Raw genomic sequence first — 20049 nt, 5'->3', positions numbered from 1 at the left:
TATATATATGTGTATGTGTGTGCATGTGTGTTTTAATATTTAGTAGTAGTTAGTTAGTTACGTTTCTTTTGGTAAGCGTGGCCTCTTACCCCCTGCAAAGCTTACTTAGTTAACGCAGAGCCCTGAAAAGCCTATATGTGAATAATGAATTGTGGTGGCAGGCAGGACGAATAGCCTCCCTCCTGTGTAATTGCCTTTGTGTTTGTCCCAGGGGAGAGCTTTTTTAGGCTGTTCATGGCGCTGTCCTAGCTGATCAGCCCCATGTCTCATAATGTCTGCCCCGCAGCGGCATATAGTTGAGGGAAAGACTGTTCGACCTGTCTGCTATATAAACCTATATGCTAGCATGTCTGTGGTCAGCTGTTTTTGTCTGTCCATCAGAGCAGAGCAGATTCAGAGATTCAGTATATTAACAGAAGGATGAGTTTTGAAAGTCTATGCCTACATGACTTCACACCTGTCAGTCTCACCTTTTTTCCCGCTTTAGAGAAAGCAAGGGGAAAAAACAACAAAAACAAACAAATAAAAACAAAAAAACTGAGTGTGCTTGTTTCAGTCTGGGCCTCTATTTCAGAAGTACCATTCAGTACCTAATGTTGAGCCTCAGGCTTTGTGACGGGCACACACTCAGCTAAAAGAAAGAACTTAAGCTCTCCTCTGAGTCGTTCTGGTCTTTTTATTTGGCGGACAGCTGTAGAAAGTTGGGTTGTCCTAGTGTGGCTTACTGTCAGAAAGCTGAGCTCTAAATATTCCTCCATCCAGTGAGCTTGCATTAAGCAGTTAAATCAATTTCTGATGTGTAAAGAATTTAATAGTTACTGTCCCAACCTCCTATCACTTACACAGTCACATAAATCTCGACTACTACTAACCCAGCTGACGTTATTAACAACCGCAGCTCTCGTAAACATCCATTAAAAGCACCGTGCTTGCATGCGTTCTCAGTGGATGAGTAAAGACATGACATTTTAATTCCGTTTACAGTAGATTTTTCTTCTTGTATCTGTGCAGTCGGATGGTCTCAGTAAAATCGAATCATAACCCAGACATTTTTCATAGTGCTTTCCTTGGTGTTAGTGCTTGAAATGTCTCAGGCATATTGTCTTAATGTGGAACAAATTCACTTCAAGGTTTGTTGGTTTAGCCTCAAGTTGGCTTTTGTTTTGATATTCTTTTTCAAAATTGAACAGTGTCTGTTTGCACTTATCAACATTTGGCCACAAGAAACCAGTGTCACATTTGTTAAGTCAGCTTGGTATTTATGGTACCTCCGGGGCCATTTTTCCAAAATAGAAAAGTACCTTCACCTCGTCTCTCTTCAAACTTTCAAGTAATTTCAGATTTTTTCAATCCTGTAAAGCATTCAGACACAATTGCTTCTTTGAAGTAATTAGAAATGTGTTTTTGTCTGCATCATCCAGTTCTTTTAGAATATGTTTATACAACGTAGTGGCCCATTATTTATGTAGTTTTGCATTTTGCCTCTTTCACTTACAAATGTCTCAAGGTGTATTGTCTTAACATGTAATAAATTCACAATAAACAAATTCACATTTTTATATAATATATATCCCTGAAATAATTTGAAATATTTAATAAGTTCAGTATTTATTTTTTGGGGGGGTTGTGGCATATTTGTTACTTTTGTACAATAAACAGTTCTGGTATATGTTGATTTAGTTGATGTAAACATATTAGTGTATAAAATATTTGCAAAAGTTCTGACTTTTCACATTCTCTAAAAAAAGTTTAGATGCCCAGATCAATTACTTTGCATCCAAACATTTGAAATATCAACGTAATATCTGAATACTGAATAACTAATAATCCTAATGTCACATGTTATTCTCATTATAAAGATCCACAGAGATACATTCTTTTAAAGTCTTTTTGTGCATGTTTCTTGCTTATTTGTGCCACATATTGGTTTTTACTTAGATCAGAAGGTGGCTTCCCCTACGTTTCTCCAAATCTCCCAGTGGACCTCTGTTCGCTTGATCAGATTGACCCATTTCCTCAGTGCCTTGATACAGAAAGCTGCAGAGCTGAGAGTACTAAGCGGTTAATCCTTTTATGTAGTGATTTTGACTCCTCACTGGGATGAAATGGAGTGAATATGCAGAAGGACTGTCGCATTGTTATTTTAACGTCCTCTTCCTTATTTCCTCCTAGGGCAAGCTGTGAATTTTTCTTCATTAAGTATTCGACTGAGGGACTGACTATCAATCTCAATGCTCCTGAATGCTGACTGATTTGATGGGTAGCGACTCCGTTTGCCGGTTAGTTATGTCCTGGGCCTTCTCTGGCTGCTCACCAAGATCCCCAGAGGGAGGGCCGCTAGGACATGACCATATTCTCAACTTCTGCTGTACCGAACAGGCAGAGATAAGAGAGAGGCATGGCTAATCAGGACTGTCTCTCTCTCCAGCTGTCTGAGCTGGTAGCACGACACAGTCGGCCTGTCTCTGATTTTGTCCAGTTCACGTCCACACAGAGCGATTGACCCTTTTATGCAGCACACCGCGTCCACCCAAGAGTCATCAGGGGACAATGGCGCATGAACGGAGCAGTGGGGTTACTTACCTCAGGATTACCCCTCGTCTTTAAAGTGAAGAGATGCCTTGTAGTTGAACTTTGAAGTGCCGGCTAACTTCAAAAGCAGAAGGCGAAAGCTGAGAGATGGGGCTTGGCTGCTGAACGGCAGAATGCATCATCAGGCATTTAAAAAATTGCATATAACGGAGAGAAATAATAATGCGCGATGTGACACAGAGTTACTCTTCAAGTAAATTAAACTTAATAAAGTAAAATAAAAAACTCAGCCTGAAGATTAGCCTCTATGACAAACTTTCTGATGACGACTCATTTTTGAATGTACAAAATTATTCTGAACGTTCACACGTAACAGAATTACCAGGCTTATCACGCTCATGAAAAACCTGGAAATATGAGGAAATTTTAAAACTGTGTTTTCCAGGCATGCAGAAGTCATGGAAAGTTTTATAGATTTAAAAAAAAATAAAAACATTTCTAGTTTTGTTCTGCTCTAAAATGTTTATTTGGCTAGATATTGCTTTTGCATAGAGTAAAAATTACTTGCACGCCAGTATATGTTAAACATAAATAAATAAATAAATGATTAATTAATGAATTAATTGCTCAATATAATTTGTGTGTGTGTGTGTGTGTGTGTATATATAGCTCATAGAACTCGCTAGGGTCTGGGCTTACATTCGTCCAAAAAATGAGAGGTGGAAATCTCTTAGTGGGCTTTTTAGTCCAGACGGACTCAGTCCAGAGATGGGGGGCATTGGAACAAGCCCAAAGTCAGTCTTGGACTATAACCAGCTATGCAGCACCACAGGAAACAAGGCAGTGAGCCTGTCAAGTTAGTCTTTCTTTAAAGAGAACGTGTGCACATAGATGGAGCGCATGTGTCACTGTCTTACTGTTGCTGCAAGTGGTGGGATATATATGCAAAGAGATGTGAGGGCAAATGAGTTGGATGTTGGAGCAGTAGCTTGAGGTCATAGACCAAGTGTTCAGTGTCCTATTTTAATCCGAACCCCTCACTTCTGCTCGCTGCTGCTGCCGGCGCCTGTAAATCCCACCCAAGCGATAGCAAATTTAAATCCACTTAATTTAGCACCTAATCCCCCCTCCTCTGACGAAATTTTAGAGATTGAGATTTAAGGATTAGCTGATAAATGGACAGGAAAATTGAGCTTGCACATGTTTTTCAAGCTCAAGTCATAGCACAACAATCAGTTTTTAAAATACTGTTGCTGCTGGAGTGCACTGAAATGATCACTGCCAGGGAACTGAAGTAATTTCTGGGACCTCGCTTTTGGGAAATTGTCTTTGCATTGTATTCGCTTTTATAACAGAACCTGTTTGGGATTTTGACATCCTGACCTGCTTTGCTACTTACTTTAGGTGATTGGCAATGTTTGATGAAAATCCTGTCAGATGTTCTGACCAATGGCTATGTATCTAGAATGTGGTTGTACAGTTTGCACTCATTTTGATTTTCTAGAAAAGGTTTAACCTTTACGTCAGTCCATCTGAACTTAATCCAAAGATTGAGTCATGTGACTTAATATAAAAATGCTTTTATATTAAGTCACATGAAAGACTTAATATAACAGAGTATAATGTAGACTCTTTTTTTTTCTGAAAGAGTCTACCTTATACTCTTTCATAGCAGTTTTTCCTTGTAGTCCGCTTAATACATTAGTTTATTATTGCCAAAGCAGTCTGAATCCTACATTCTACAAATACAGTGTCTAGCCAATACTGAATCTACAGTATGAAACAGGTGTTACCTAGTGTAGTCAGACTTTTTGTAGGCTGTAGACTCTTTTGAGATTCTATTTGGTAAATCAAAACCATAAAGTGCAGGTAATATAGTCCAAATGATTCCAAAACTAATGACTTCTAGGAACCAGTTCTTTTTAGTCCATCAAAAACTATTCAGTGTGACCAGTGCAGTCCTATTCCTAAACAAGTGAATCTTATGAATTGGTTCTTTCTAACGAATCAAAACTATTCAGTGCAATCAGTGTATTCCAATTCCCGAACATATGACTCTGAGTCTGTTCTTTCGAGTGAATCAAAACCACAGTGCATACAATTTACAGTTATATTGCACATAAGACTTGTGAGACTTGAAGCTTTGTAGTTATTGAGTGGTTGTTCATATGCCATTGTGTAGCTAAAGTTTTGATAGTAGTAGCTATTTTATAAAAAATAATGAATAGTTTTCACATTTTTCTTTTAGTGTTGTTATCCAATATAGCCAATAGTTAAATCATTGGATTTTCTTTATATTGTCTCTAAAACGGGAAAAAAAGCATCAATACAAATTTAGCAAGGTTTTTGTGTGTGTGTATTTACTATTGAAATAACCTAATTTGGCAATGGGATTTTCCCCCCAAAAAACTGAAATTGTTAAATTCCATGTGATTTTCATTTCTAAAAGTCTCTGAAATATAAATGTGGTCAGTCATGTGTTAGTGTGGTCATGGTTTAAAATTACTTGGTTTTCAGCTTTGCTTCTATAAGTGGTCTGGGTGGATTTTATGTGTTATCTGTCCTTTAATATATCTTGATCATTCTGTTCCTCTGGGCCTGTTTTCTCATCTTAGTGGTACAAATTGTATGGCCACCCTTATTCCAGAGACATGTGTTTGGCATTGAGGCAGCTCTACACCTGTCCTGGCTGTTGCAGCAGCTTGTGGTGGACCCTGGGCTGCTGGGGGTCTTCATGGGTCTCTGCAGGCCCCAGACATGTCTCTTGGCTCCTGGCCCTCTCACGATAGATTAGCCCTGGGGTAAAATAGAGCCAGACACAACCAGGTCTATGCCAACTGTGGGAGCCATGCCCATGTGATACCATCAGGGGCTGTTTGCATGAACAATTGGACCTTAATACAATACATTATTATTATATTTTGGTAGTATGATCTAATTTTGAAGACAGACTGTGTTTATAGAAAGATTTCATTAAGAGTTTGCACTCTGGTTGTTGGGCCCTTCTGTCCTTATGATTCTTTTGAGGATGTACATACCCTGTAAAGCTGGGTTATTTCAGGACAGGACACAGGGTGTCTGAAATGTTCAGCAGAATCCACCTACTGTCACATTCACCTCTCCTGCTCTTCACACCACAATCCAGCATAGCCAAGAGCAGAAAATACTTCAGTGCCATCACAGCCCATATGTAGTGTAAACCTATCATTTTGGTTTATAGAGACTTTAAACATGTTTCAAAAGAACATTATCCAGAACAACCCCGGGTTCTTGTGGGGTTTCAACATGCAGCCATTTAGTTACTAGTCCAGATCTTTCACCACTAGGCTACTTATTCATACGATATAGTATCACTTCTGATTTTTACACATAGGTTAGGCTCTTAAAATTAAAGTGAATTGGAATTTATATCAGTGGTCCTTTTAAAATGAATCACATTTTGTATTCTGAGTAAATAAGTCAAAATGTGCAGTTGTACAGCTCTTTGTACTTTGTCTCCTACAACGTTGTCACTTTATGGTACTATCGGCTTATGTTTTTGCAAGGTCTAAATTAAGTTTAATTGCCTTAATCAAGGTTTGTGATTGTTAATTGTGAACTGTGATTTTAATGACTTGGTCTGCTGGTCAGTGGAATTAATAGCTGTTGATGCAAATTGCCACTGTTGTCCACAAATTTTCATAACAGTTAGTGTTTTTGTCTGTACTGTCAGTGTTGAGTTGTTCATTATTGTATTCTTTCCCTAATTTTTGTATAGCATGTGCCATAATTTTTTATAAATACTATATTTACTAAATTTGTGGTCTAAGATTTTTAAAAATATTTTTAAAGTTTTATTATGCGTACTAAGTGGGCATTTATTTGTTTTAAAAAATACAGTAAAAACAGCAATATTGTTACATTTTATTACAATTTAAAATAAACATTTTCTGTTTTAATATCTTGTAAATATAATTTATTTCTGTAATGGTAGAGCTGAATTTTCAGCAGTGTGAGTGTTCAGTGTCACAGAAATCATTCTAATATTTGCTGTTTCAAGAAACATTTTTTATTATTATCAGTGTTGAAACCAGTGTGCTGCTTAATATTTTTGTGCAAGCAATGATACAGAATTCTTTGAACAGAATGTTTAAAAAAACATTTGTATGAAATGGAAATCTAGGTAACATTTATAATGGTTCATAAACAGTGGTAAAAGTGCTTTACATTTAAAGATTAAGTCTGAGATGCTAAATGATTGCTAAATGGTTATACATAGTTAGGAATTAACATGCTTATGAACTGCTTCCCATATGTTTTTGTTGTTGATGACAAAGGCTGCATGTCCAGTCAAACCCAAAGTTGAATAAATACATTAAAAGAATGAATCAATAAAAAAATTAATCTTAATTTTAGAAATCTAATGAATTGAATAAAAAAATGAATGAATGAATTATATATAAAATAAAACATGAAATAATGCAGCAAGTAAGATAAATTACAGCATACTGCTTAGTGAGAGGCTGCACAGGTATAAAGATCTGCTTACAGCCTGGACTTGAATATGGCTAGTTGACATCTTGTGGAATCTTATTTTTACAGTTAGGCAGGGGGAGGAAGGGAGGTCTTCATGCCTGATTACTAATAAAAATTTGCTGGGAGTATCAACTCGGCGGGGGCTGATGTTGCTGAAGTGACAGCTAATCTTCACAGTCGCAGTTTCAAGCACTTAGTTTCTCAGTTGTCTGTGAAATAAGCTACTCCATTTCCCTGCACCCTGCTCTCTCTCTCTCTTCTCTCTCTCAAACACACTCTTCTCTGCACTCTGCCCCCTAATACTGAATATTTTAATAACTTATTTAGGTGGGTGTGCCTTTAGAAAGGCAAGGCTATCATCTCTTATATAGTCTATTTAAAAGAGTAGCCCCAAAATTTAATTTCTCTCGTTATTTATTTAAACCCATATGAATGACTTCCTTTTATCTGTGGAACATAAAAGGCACATTTTTGAAGAATATACTGATCATTCTGTTCAGTATAATCATATTAATATGAGCATAATAATGTGATCTTCTAACAGCACGGTTTTGTTTTACCCCCTAAGGATGTGGAGATCCGAACGAATGCGGCGCTGTACCTCCCTCAGATCAGTGAGCTGCTGAACAGGATTCCCCGACAGATGCTGCTGCTTCTGAAAACCAACGACCTGCTGAGAGGCATCGAGACTATCCTGCAGACTAGAGCCAGCTCCAGCTCCTTCATCAATATGTCCCGCTGCTGTACCCATGCCATTGCCAGGTAAGACATCAGCGACAGCAAAGTGGTTGCATTTTAATATCTTTTTGTGGTCCATAAGTTTGTTTATTTATTTGGCAAGGGTTCTAAATGGATAAAAAGTGAAGAGGCAGTAAAGAGTAAAGACTATATTGTTACAACAACAACAAAAATCTGTCACGTAAATGTGTTCTTTTGAACTTGCTATTCATCAAAGAATCCTGAAAAACAATTATCATGGTTTCCACAAAAATATTAAGCAGCACAACTGTTTGCAACATTTATAAAAATAAGAAATGTTTCTTGAGAACCCAAATCAGCATATTAGAATGATTTCTGAAAGATCATGTGACACTAAAGACTGGAGTAATGGCTGCTTTTGTATTACAGGAATAAATTATATTCTAAAATATTTTAAAATAGTAAACAGTTATTTTAAATGTAATAATATTTCACAATATTGCTGTTTTTATGGCACATTTTTCCTCTAAATAAATGCCACTTTGGTGAGCATAAGATACTTTTTTTCAGAAACATTTAAAAATCTTACTGACCTCACACTTTTGAACGGAATTGAATATATAATTTATTTATTAAAAATATTTATTTCTATTTAATAATTATTTAATACTGATTTGAAGTAGCAGTAATATAAATGTATTTTACACAGAATTTATTCTTTATATTTTTAAGAATTTCTTTCTTTTAAATCTCTTCTCTCTATAATAGTGAGGTTCTGCAACATTACAGTGCCACATTACTTGAATAATCACAAGGTTAGAGTTTCAGCACCCAAACGAACCGGTTCCCACACATTAGGAGTGTGTCTGCTCTAAAACGCCTCATTCTCTCTGTTCAGTGGGCTCTCTGTGTATCTGCTCTGGAGCTCAAGTTCCTGATGTCATCTCAGTGCTCAAAGACAGTGTCATCTCTCTCACACCAATATCCCACAGACACTATCCCACGCGCCACAGGAACTCTCGTTCATTTAAGCGGACTCTGTGGGACCTCACTCAGACACACAGGCGCATGACTTACCAGCCCCTCAGTCCAGCCTCCCCCACCCTGAAATGAATGCCACTATATTGTACTTTCCACAGCAGTGAGCAGTGATCATATTGATTTATTCTCACCATTCTAATGAAGAACACGATGATTGGAGGAGAAAATCGTATGGATTTGAAGGAGGACCCCTGACAGTTGTCAGCGCAGAGACGCTCACGTCTGCTCGTAAAGGATTTCACCGCGATACAGAAAGAAAGAAGCACCCAGACATGAAACTCAATGTCGTCTGCCTCAGCGCTTCTTTATTAAAACTAAATGGCAGCAAAGTGCAGAATGCAGAATCTAAAATCCATTACCAATTGCTGTGCTCGCAGAAACAGCAGAAAGAGAAAGACAGACCTAGAGAAGTAACCTGAACGTCACACACTGATTTAGTTTGATGTGAGCCGAAATGTTTGCAGTATCATCTATTATGGTGAGTTAGGTTTTTTTAGTACAAGCTGTAGATTGCTACAGCTTGTAGTATAAAAACCTAACTCACCGTAACCATTCATCCAGAAATAAAAATTCTGCCATCATTTACTCACCCTCAGACCTGTGAGGCTTTCTTTTTTTTTTTTATCTGTGGATCACAAAAGTAGACATTTTTAAAGAATTGTTACGTAAGACTTGTCATACAACAAGAACACCAAAAAGTAAATAATGTCACATTTATGAAGGTTTTTATGAGATAATCATTAATGTATGTCTTTGTAATACACAGCCTATATAGTTAATCAAGTGGTTAACTTTATTAAAGCATACAGTAGTTGTCAGCAGCTCCTTAAGTATGAACCATAAATGCTAGTTACACACTTCAGCATTTAAAGAGGTCTGAGTAATTAATCAGACTAATCACGGGTCCTACGTTTAGCGTTTTGTGTAACACTGTGTAATAACTTTCATTAATAATTCTAAAGATTAGCCTATATAACAGATCTGTAGTGCATGTCCATTAAAATATAAATATAAATGAAGTTTAATTACATTTCTGATTGTAGTAATGTACTTTGATCTGTAGTGGTATTAACGTTATTGTAAGTTCAAAATTTGTGCACACTTTCTGCCATTTTTCAAAGTAAATAACCACTCATTTAAAAGCCTTTTTTAACCTATTTGTGATGTACTTAATCTATTGTCTTAAGAATTTTGGCATTGTGGTCACTTCCCTAGAAATAAATACTTTCCAATGTGAACAGGATTAAATCTCTGAGTTGCCATTGTATAATTACAGTAATTCCGGCTACAAGACTTATTTCTTGGTTTAGATAATTGGCATTAAGTTTTTCCATTTTTATTCTTTCTACCAACCACTGAGCCGCCCACATAGAATTGTTGGATATAACGCAGCAAAGATGCATTTATGCAGTTCTCAAAAATCTACCAGATTAAAAATTTTATGATATATTGGTTCCAAACGTGCCTTAATGCCTCTGCTTCCTGTGAAGGTAGTCTTTTTCAGGTTTCCGACATATGCAAGGTAATGAGAAATGAGGAGTGGAGGTGCATGCTGGGTTCACTCTTTCTGTCATTCTCTGTCCACTCACAGACAGACTGAAAGGCCTCTCGCTGAGCTAGGTTAATAATTCATCTCCCGCTCAGCTGTGACAACATCCACTCCATCTCATTTTGATATATTAAATATGGATAATTCACAAGATCCACCAAGTAATACTCTAAATATATACCTGCAGGATCCAAAATTAACTCTAGTGCCACGTGTAAAAATTGGCTTTGGCTGTAATGGAATCACTTCATTACACTACTGTTCAAAAGTTCTGGGTCAGTAAGATATGTTTTGAAAGAAATTAATACTTATATTCAGCGAGGATGGATCAAATTGATCAAAAGTAACAGTAGAGACAATATAATGTTGCAAAATATTTCAATTTCAAATAAATGCAGTTCTTTTGAACTTTGCATTCATAATAGAATCCTGAAAAAAAATTTTTTTTAAATTAAATAAATAAAAATTAGCTTGGCCATCACAGGAATAAGTTATGTTATAAAAGATGGTAAAAATAGAAAACAGGTTAAATTGTAATAATATTTCACAATATTACAGATTTTTATGCAAGCTTGTTTCCACTATGGAATACAAAAATAAGGTATTTGGCACTTTTTATCTCACATTTCTCACATATCTCACATTTTTTTTCTTGCTGTTACGACTTTATATCTCACAATTCTGACTTTTTCTCAGAAGTGTGAATTTATATCTCGCAATTGCAAGTTTCTGAGTTTATATCTCAGAATTAAGAGGGGGAAAGTCTTGAATTGTGAGAATTGTGAGATAAAAAAAAAAAAAAACTGCAATTACCTTTAACTTTTTATCCCATGGTGAAAACAAGGTTTCATAGTTTTACTGTATTTTTTTGATCAAATACATGCAGCCTTTTGCAGCAAAAACATTTAAAAATCTTACAGACCCCAACCTTTGATTAGCTGTGCAATTTATTAATTTTTCTTTTTGTTGTTATTTTTCTGTATATATTTTTATATGTATATTTTTTGAATAATGCAAAATCTACTTCTGTGATCGGTAAGAATAAATATGTAAGAAATATTTTTTCAGCTCCTACATTTGGCAAGTCTGGGGAAAACCTTTGGACTGTGCTGAGCATGCAACAAGTTATTGTTGACATTTTTGCAAGGTTTTTGTCAAAGTAGGACGGGTGACGATTCGTGACCATCAGTCCCTGCTTTCTGTTTTCAGCCTGTATTCTGTTCATGCTGTCGCTGTGCTCCTGTCAAATGGTTGAAATTATACCACAGTGTAACATCTCCAGTCTGACACAGCAGCTATGGTCTGAGAAGTCAAACTTGTCCACCTCAAAAAGCTTTGTACAGTTTGAATACTCGGAAATTAGAGCGAATTTACCCATTACCCTCCTCTCATTTCTCACTCCCCTAATCTTTCTTTTTCCCAAGGGAACATGTAAGGAAATTAATGCGATTTCACTTACTGTTTGTCAGTTCAAAGCTGTTCGCTGTGACAATGTGAGACGCGTTCAGGAGAGCGGAGGAGTCATTGTTCCCCCCCCAAGGACATCCCACTTACTACAGCCTTGACACTGCTGTCTCTCGCTGTCTCTCTCTCACACTGTTAATATTACATGACCTAGTGTGGTCTGTCTAAAGTCCTCACTTATACCATGGAGCCAGAGCCAACACAAAACATCAACACTGAATCATTTACAGCCAACTTGCTTTAACCAGTGTAATATCACCTCTCCTCTACTGGATCTTCGTCTTACTTATCTTTCTCGGTGTCTCTGTGTCTCTCTCTTAGACACAAGAGGAGTAAAACCAAGTCTCGGACCAGGCGACTGCAGATCTCTCTGTCTGAGCGTTGGTCTCTCTGCCAGATAGGCCTGTATGAACTTATGGTGTGGCTCCGCAGCTCCACGCTGGCCAGATGGGTCTGTTACCTCCTCAACTTCCTGCCCTACACAAACTGGGAGCCTTGAACCAGGCCATTACTCCCTCTGCACTGAGCTCAACACACTGCCAAGTGCATTGTGGGTTGATCACGGACTGTTTTTAATGAGAGCTCAAAGTAAAGGTGTCTTTTTTTTGTTGTTGCTTGTTTTGTTTTTGTTTTTTAACTTAACTGACAGCCATAGTCATGAACGGTGACTGATCATGTGATTAATTAGTCATGTGATCTGTATGTGTGAGCAAATGCTCCATCCATGTTTGCTTTCTTCTAAAGTATCCAAATGATATTTTTTACAGTACTGTAAGTTAGTTTGCATCGTGCAGTACCTCAGACTTGTGAAATCACTTCTGGAATCAGCATTGAGCTGCAATGTGCACATCGCGTCTCTACAGAATTTCATGGAAATTCTTAATTTTAAATTCCTTCAGATTTCAGAACATCTCAAACATTTTAATATAACAGTTACAGAATAACATTAAAACAATTATAATTTATTTTGGGACTTTTATTAGATTTCCTTGAAACTGGTTTATAAGTCATGCTGGATCAATAAATGGGAGCATTTTTTTTTTCCGTGTTTGTTTGCAGGTTTTCTTTTTTATCTTGTGTTTTATTGTGTCAGTTTTCAGTCACATTAATTAATCAGTGAACCAAAACGCATATTTTTCACGTGGAACATAACAGATGAAAGTTTGAATAATTTTATTGCTTCTTAATTCTGTACAAATAAGCGTATGGTGGTGACTAGGGGCTGTCAAGCTTTAAAAGGAAAAAAATGTAATTTACGACTTGTTTGCTATATTCTAGTCAGTGTTATTTCAGTATCATTGATACACTATTATAGTTTTAATATTTTGAATTATTAGATTTTATATTTTCTGTTTTCATTTTAGTTCGTAATTTTGTTGTTTTTGTCATTTTTAAAGTTTATTATGTTTTAGTTGTTAGTTTTAGTTGATTTAGTTTTAGTTATTTTAATACTTAAATTTAAACTAAATGAAAATGAGAAATCAGTTCATGTTTTTATTTCAAGGGATCATTTTTTATGGTTTTAGGTTTAGTGAAGGATAATATCCCTGTCTAGATCATCATGAACTTTAAATATGCGGAAAAGAAAATTAAATGTATATTGGAGCTTGGGCAGTCTTCAAAATAAAACAAAAATCTACAAAAGAAAGAAAGAGTTTTTTGAATGACATGAGGGTAAATGTTAATTTTTTGGATGAACTACTGCTTTAATGGTTTCTTTCTTTCTTTTTCTTTCTTTCTTTCTTTTTCTTGAATAACTTCAGACCTACATTACATTTGACAGGTATATATGTAGTATTCTCTGAATGCATTGCATCCAGTACAATCAGGAGCTCATAACTGCATAAATGTTGTAAGCTAGACCTGTATCAGATGTTAAAGAGTACATCACAGCCAGTCTTTTTTTTTATCCAGAGGGCAAGTTTTGGATCAATTACACCCTGTTCTTCCTTCCCAGGTTAGCTTTTTCAGGTAAGACCCCGGGTTGAGGGGCCACAGGAGCAGAGCATCACAGAAAAGCCCTCACTTTCCCCAGCCTGAAGGCAACCGCCAGCAGTCAGGAAGTCCAAACCTCGCCATACTAATGCCCTCAGGCTAGAGAGCAGATTTTAGCTGCCAAGCATCGGATGATGGATGCAGTTATCTGCTCAACAAGTCTCTTCCACATCACTCTCTGCTCAGCTGCACAGCTGAAACCAAATTGCTGAATCCCAGCTTCACCATCCACAATAATGTGTCATTTACTGTGTCCACAGTTAATCCTGTCAGGCATGAATGGCAGCTATAGTGTGTTTCCAGGAACCGTGCAAACTTGTAATTAATCATTTCTGTGGATGGGATGCGCTCAAGTTGCGTAAGTGCACTATTACATTTTTCTGTCCCCTTGATATTAGCTCTTTACAATTTCTGTTGTGTTATCCTTTTTTCTCACGTGTTGTTGTTGTTTGTCATGTCAGGGAAATTGCCTTGGTTAGCAATAGCTGAGCTGGGCCCAAAAGATGGAGGTAGCTCTTTAAAAAAACTAGGGAAATTTGATTGATCTATCTATCTATGTGTTGTTCTTGACTGAACCAATTCAGTGTATTTTTATTATATTAGAATGATTTCTGAAGGATCATGTGACACTTGAAGACTGAAGTAATGGCTGTTAAAAATTAAGCTTTACCATCATGTTTTTTTTTACATTTTGAAATTTTACATTTTAAAATATATTAAAATAGAAAACAGTTATTTTAATAAACTAATATCTGAAAAAAAAAAAAAGTTTTTACTGTTTTTGACAAGATAATACAATTCTTTATTATGCCTTTGTGCTTTTATTACAATATTTTTTTCTCCTTTCAGAGCTCTAGATGAGACAAACTCTAGCTGTGGTATTTGTCTATTTTTAATTATTATATTTGTTATTGTTTTGTCTGATAAAAAAATATCTTTTAAATTTAGTAAATATTACCTGTGCATTCGTTTTTATTCATTAATTGTAATGTATCTCATTGTAACTGGCGTTATGATGTGAACATATTCACAACATAAATTAAATTACACATTATGATTAGCACATAACTTGGTTCATATGTACATTGGTGTGTATATATGAACCATTATATATATATATATATATATATATATATATATGTGTGTGTGTGTGTGCGTGTGTGTGGTAATTTCTCATGTAAAATTTTCAATGGTATATTTTAATAAGTGCTTTTAATGAAATGAAACCATTCCTGAGAAATGATGCTGCTATCATATTCATATTTCTAACAAAAGACACTTCAATGATGTACTGTTGTCTCAATCCCTCCTTCTCTGTTTTGTCTTTCCTTCTCCTGAAGAGTCATAAATGGAAAATCTCTCTCCATCTCTCTCTGCTGAGTCAGAAAAGGACAGTGGCTGCTTTTTCCTTATCACTTTCTTTCCATCTCTTAATTAGACTCGACCTCTGTAGGCAAACCCAGAGCCAACATTAAGCCTGTGTCTGCCCAGAATAAAAAAAATCCATCCATCTTGATCAAAAAGCTGAGGCTGGAGCTGCCAAATGTAATCACCCTGGTAATAGGTCTGAAACCTCCAGTGGGTACAAAAAGACGTCCAGCGTTGCTGTAAGGTGACCGGAGAAGTAGAAGTTCAGCTTCAGGTGTGTTCTTTGGTTTATTTTCAGTAAGGTTTGCAAAAATATGCTGTAACTGTGCAAGGAAAACATTGGTATTCTAACTACACTCTTATTCTTTTATCATTTATATATTAACCATTATATATATATATATATATATATATATATATATGTGTGTGTGTGTGTGCGTGTGTGTGGTAATTTCTCATGTAAAATTTTCAATGGTATATTTTAATAAGTGCTTTTAATGAAATGAAACCATTCCTGAGAAATGATGCTGCTATCATATTCATATTTCTAACAAAAGACACTTCAATGATGTACTGTTGTCTCAATCCCTCCTTCTCTGTTTTGTCTTTCCTTCTCCTGAAGAGTCATAAATGGAAAATCTCTCTCCATCTCTCTCTGCTGAGTCAGAAAAGGACAGTGGCTGCTTTTTCCTTATCACTTTCTTTCCATCTCTTAATTAGACTCGACCTCTGTAGGCAAACCCAGAGCCAACATTAAGCCTGTGTCTGCCCAGAATAAAAAAATCCATCTATCCTGATCAAAAAGCTGCCAAATGTAATCACCCCGGTAATAGGTCTGAAGCCTACAGTGGGTACAAAAAGGTGACCAGAAAAGTAGAAGTTCAGCTACAGGTGTGTTCTTTGGTTTATTTTCAGTAAGGTTTGCAAAAATATGCTGTAACTGTGCAAGGAAAACATTGGTATTCTAACTACACTCTTATTCTTTTATCATTTCGTTTTCTGCTGAACAATTCACTAAAATAATTTTTTTTATTGGTCTTATGAAGTATTCTAATTTGTTGAGATAGTGAATTGGTGGGTTTTTGTTAAATTTGAGCCAAAATCATCACAATTAAAAGAACCAAAGACTTAAACTACTTCAGTCTGTGTGCATTGAATTTATATATAATATAACTTTAATATTTGTACGTTTTTTTGCTAAAATATGAGCCATTAATCCATAATAACACCTGTTGTCTTCTCACATTAAAATCCATTAAAGATTTTGGACTTTACTTCACAACACGCTAATTGACGGACTGGAGTCGTGTGGATTATTGTGATGTTTTTTATCAGCTGTTTGGACTCTCATTCTGACGACATCCATTCACTGCAGAGGATCCATTGGTGAGCAAATTTCTCCAAATCTGTTGTGATGAACAAGCACATTCATCCACATCTTGGATGGCTTGAGGGTGAGTAAATTTTCAGCAAATTTTCATTTTGGGGTGAACTGTTCCTTTAAATCGGTGAGAACATGAGAAAGCATTCACGTATACTTTGTAACATTTTATTGTTTTCATTTTCAAATAATCCTCATAATTTGGTAATGGACATTCTGTGTTTCAGAGAGGGTGGTGTTTACATGTTAAAATCACTTTTAAACCATCTGCATCACAAGAAAAGGAAACCACACTAGCATGGTCGTTTCCTGACGTTTTTAGGTTGGGTTGAGATGCAGTGGATTAAGCGTGGCTATAGATTTAAGAGCAACGGCAGCCATGAAAGACATTTTAATCTGCTAATGGAAAATCACATTACGTTTTTTCCCTCCAATTTGGCTCTTCTGTTCTGGATTGCAGTGCAGGCTTGGATGGAGCCACTTTTCTTCTGGCTGTCTGCATGGTAAAACCTAGCATTTGAGATGGAGATTACTGCTCTCCCAAATAATAATTTCCCCCTAGGATTATCTTCATTTGCTCTTATGCAGCCGCGACTTTTCTCATCGCAACCTATTATTCCATCAGGTGAGGTTGGTGTGTGTTACCCGAGGGGATCCAGAGTCCCTCTGAATATTTCAGATGTCTGATATCTTTGTATGGAGTTCCCAAGGAAACTCTGGGAGCAAGATATTAATGTAATCCTGCCAATCACAATGCTCCAGGTAAAGAAAACACTGCTTAACTCACTTATCTGACTTTTTTTTTTCTTCTTTTCATGGAAGACAGAAAATACTGTAGATGAAGAGAAGGGATAAAAAAGACCAAAGAGAGCAGAAACAAGTGTGCATGACCAAAGAACAATAAATCCAGTGGGCATGTATGCTGCTCCTCTGCGTTCTCAGGCTGCAGTGGGAAATTAGTTCATTTAATACTGTGAAATTCCATTAGAAGAGAACATGACGATTTTGAACAGCAAGCACGTGGTTTGCAGGCCCTCTTAGACACTCATAATTCCCATAAGACCAACTCTGATGAAATGGCCAAAACATATTTATTCAGATATTTAATCTCTGTAATCACAAAAATGGCTTTACTGTTGCTTTGGAAACAGACCAGAAGTGAATGACCTTCGTGCGTGTGTGTGTTCACCTCCTGTTTAAATGTGTAACGTTCAAACCAATTTTTGAGCATTTAGCAGTGAAACAAATATTAGGGCAGTGAAAACTATATTAAAGGTTTAGCACCTTTCTGACACTGTTAAATATGATATTGTGTACAAATCAAGTATTATTTATTTTAAAGAAACTTAGTGTTGACGCAGGGTATAACAGCTTTCCAAAAAAAAAAAAATATTGATCATTTTTTCACAGTGTACAAAACGTTGGTTATAAATTTCTATCTATGCTATATATTAGATTCAATCTTTTTATCAACTTTTTTCTTTCAATTAGCAAAGGTTTTGCAATTCTTTTTGGAACTGATTGATCATAATCCTTATTGAACTTAGCATATGCCTTGGGCCCAAAAATTTAATTTCTTTATAAATACATATTAAGTGCAATGCAATAATATTCATATTCATATAATGAACAAAATATAGTCTAGAGAATACAGCGAGCAGCATGACATGACAATCTTTAGCAGGTGCTGGTCACGTCAGGCCTCTTCTCGTTCCTGCATTGATCATTTGGTGTAATTAAAGAAGAGCTTGCTTATGCCAATCCCGGTAAATGAAGCGCACAATCATTAATTAGGCTTAGATTAAATGCATTGTCTGTGAGTTGCTCTTGAGATTTGTCCAGCGATAACAAAAGTGCAGTTAGTCTTGAGGCAAGTCAGACCACTCTTAGTTAACTGCCACTCTGCCTCGCAAGGATCAATACTAATCTTACTGATTCAGGCTAAGCTCAGACCGTTTCAATAAACAGGCAGTGAAGAATTGTGCCCTGCTACTACTGAATCTGATTCGCTTAGTCCAGTGGGAGATACTAAATGTGTTTTTGGACAGAAAGGAAGATGGAAAAAAAGAAAAACTTTAAAACACACCTCGGAATATTCAAAATTCTCAAAGATCATATATTATAAACAAATGCTTTTGAGGATTCAAAGAAGTTTTATTTATTTTTTATTTTTTTGCTATACATAAACATTTGAGTGTTTACTCAAAGGACTGTTTTAAAAGTATTTATCATCTATACTTGTTTAAATGTTATGAGAATTTAAAGGACTCTTTTAAACACCTATAGAGTGCATTTAAAGATAAATGCTATGCAAAAACCAGTAATATTGTGAAATGTTATTACAATTTAATAATAAAAATAAAATATTTTTTTCTATTTTAATATATTTTAGAATGTAATTTATTCCAGTGATGATAAAGCTGAATTTTCAGCATCATTACTCCAGTCTTCAGTGTCACATGATCCTTCAGAAATCATTCTAATATGCTAATTTGGTGCTCAAGAAACATTACTTGTTGTTATCAGTGTTGAAAACAGTTGTGCTGCTTAATAATTTTGTGGAAACCAGGATTTACTTAAAAGTATAAAAAGTTCAAAAGAATAGCATTTATTTGAATTAGAAATCTTTTGTGACATTCAAATGTCTTTACTGTCACTTTTTATCAATTTAATGCATTGTTGCTGATTAAAAGTATTAAAGAATTGTTTTGTTTTAAAGAATTGTTTATCCATACACATTTGAACATTTTGAGTATTCAAAAGACTGTTTGAAAAGTATTTGTTTGCTTATCTATACCCATTTGTCTGTATTGAGTATTCAAAGGACTGTTTTAGAATTATGTTTAGTCTTCAAATTAAAGTATTTAAAAAATATTTATTTGTTTATCTGTATACTTTTTGGTGTTTTGAGAACAAAAGGCTGTTTTTAAACACTAAAATGGCTATTGATAAACATACTTTTAAAAAAGTATTTGAGTCCTATAAATACTCAAAATACTCATGTGTATGGCCTCCTCTGATATCTTGAACATTGTTTTCCATTATTTAATTATTTCAGAGTGAATGATCCATTGTGCAGTGATCCTTTATAAAGGAGGCAGTAGGGAGAGTATGCGCAATCAATTTATGTAGACAAAACCGAGCGATGGAGGAAGATGAGAGGAAAATGATCCCTCATTGATCTCTGTCTTACTATGCTTTATTGCTCCAGAGTGTTGAGTGAGATGGCAAAGACAATGTGATCCTTCAGAAATCATTCTAATATGCTGATTTTGTGCTATCAATGTTGAAAACAGTTGTGCTGCTTAATATTTTTGTGGAAACCAGGATTTTTTTCAGGATACTTTAATGAATAGAAAGTTCAAAAGAATAGTATTTATTTGAACAAGAAAACTTTTGTAACATTTAAATGTCTTTACTGTCACTTTTGTTCAATTTTAATGCATTGTTGCGGAATAAAAGTATTAAAGATTTTTTGTTTGTTTGTTTTTAAGAACTGTTTATC

The 20049-nt window shown here is 35.6% G+C and overlaps 1 protein-coding gene across 1 annotated transcript in view; it reads left to right on the top strand.

Moving 5' to 3' along the window:
- Positions 1-12825, top strand: part of LOC107680795 (uncharacterized aarF domain-containing protein kinase 1-like) — a 124675-nt gene extending 111850 nt beyond the window's left edge. Inside the window, exons 10-11 of the mRNA XM_016476843.1 lie at positions 7616-7809; positions 12122-12825. Coding sequence (XP_016332329.1) covers positions 7616-7809; positions 12122-12299 — 372 coding nt within the window. The 3' untranslated portion in view covers positions 12300-12825. The remainder of the gene's footprint in view (positions 1-7615; positions 7810-12121) is intronic.
- The last annotated feature ends 7224 nt before the right edge of the window (positions 12826-20049 follow it).

This window comes from Sinocyclocheilus anshuiensis, unplaced genomic scaffold, assembly GCF_001515605.1.
Source record: "Sinocyclocheilus anshuiensis isolate Anshui unplaced genomic scaffold, SAMN03320099.WGS_v1.1 scaffold869, whole genome shotgun sequence".
NCBI lineage: Eukaryota > Metazoa > Chordata > Actinopteri > Cypriniformes > Cyprinidae > Sinocyclocheilus > Sinocyclocheilus anshuiensis.
Note: the sequence above shows the minus strand (reverse complement) of the source record. Positions and strands in the feature narration are given on the sequence as shown.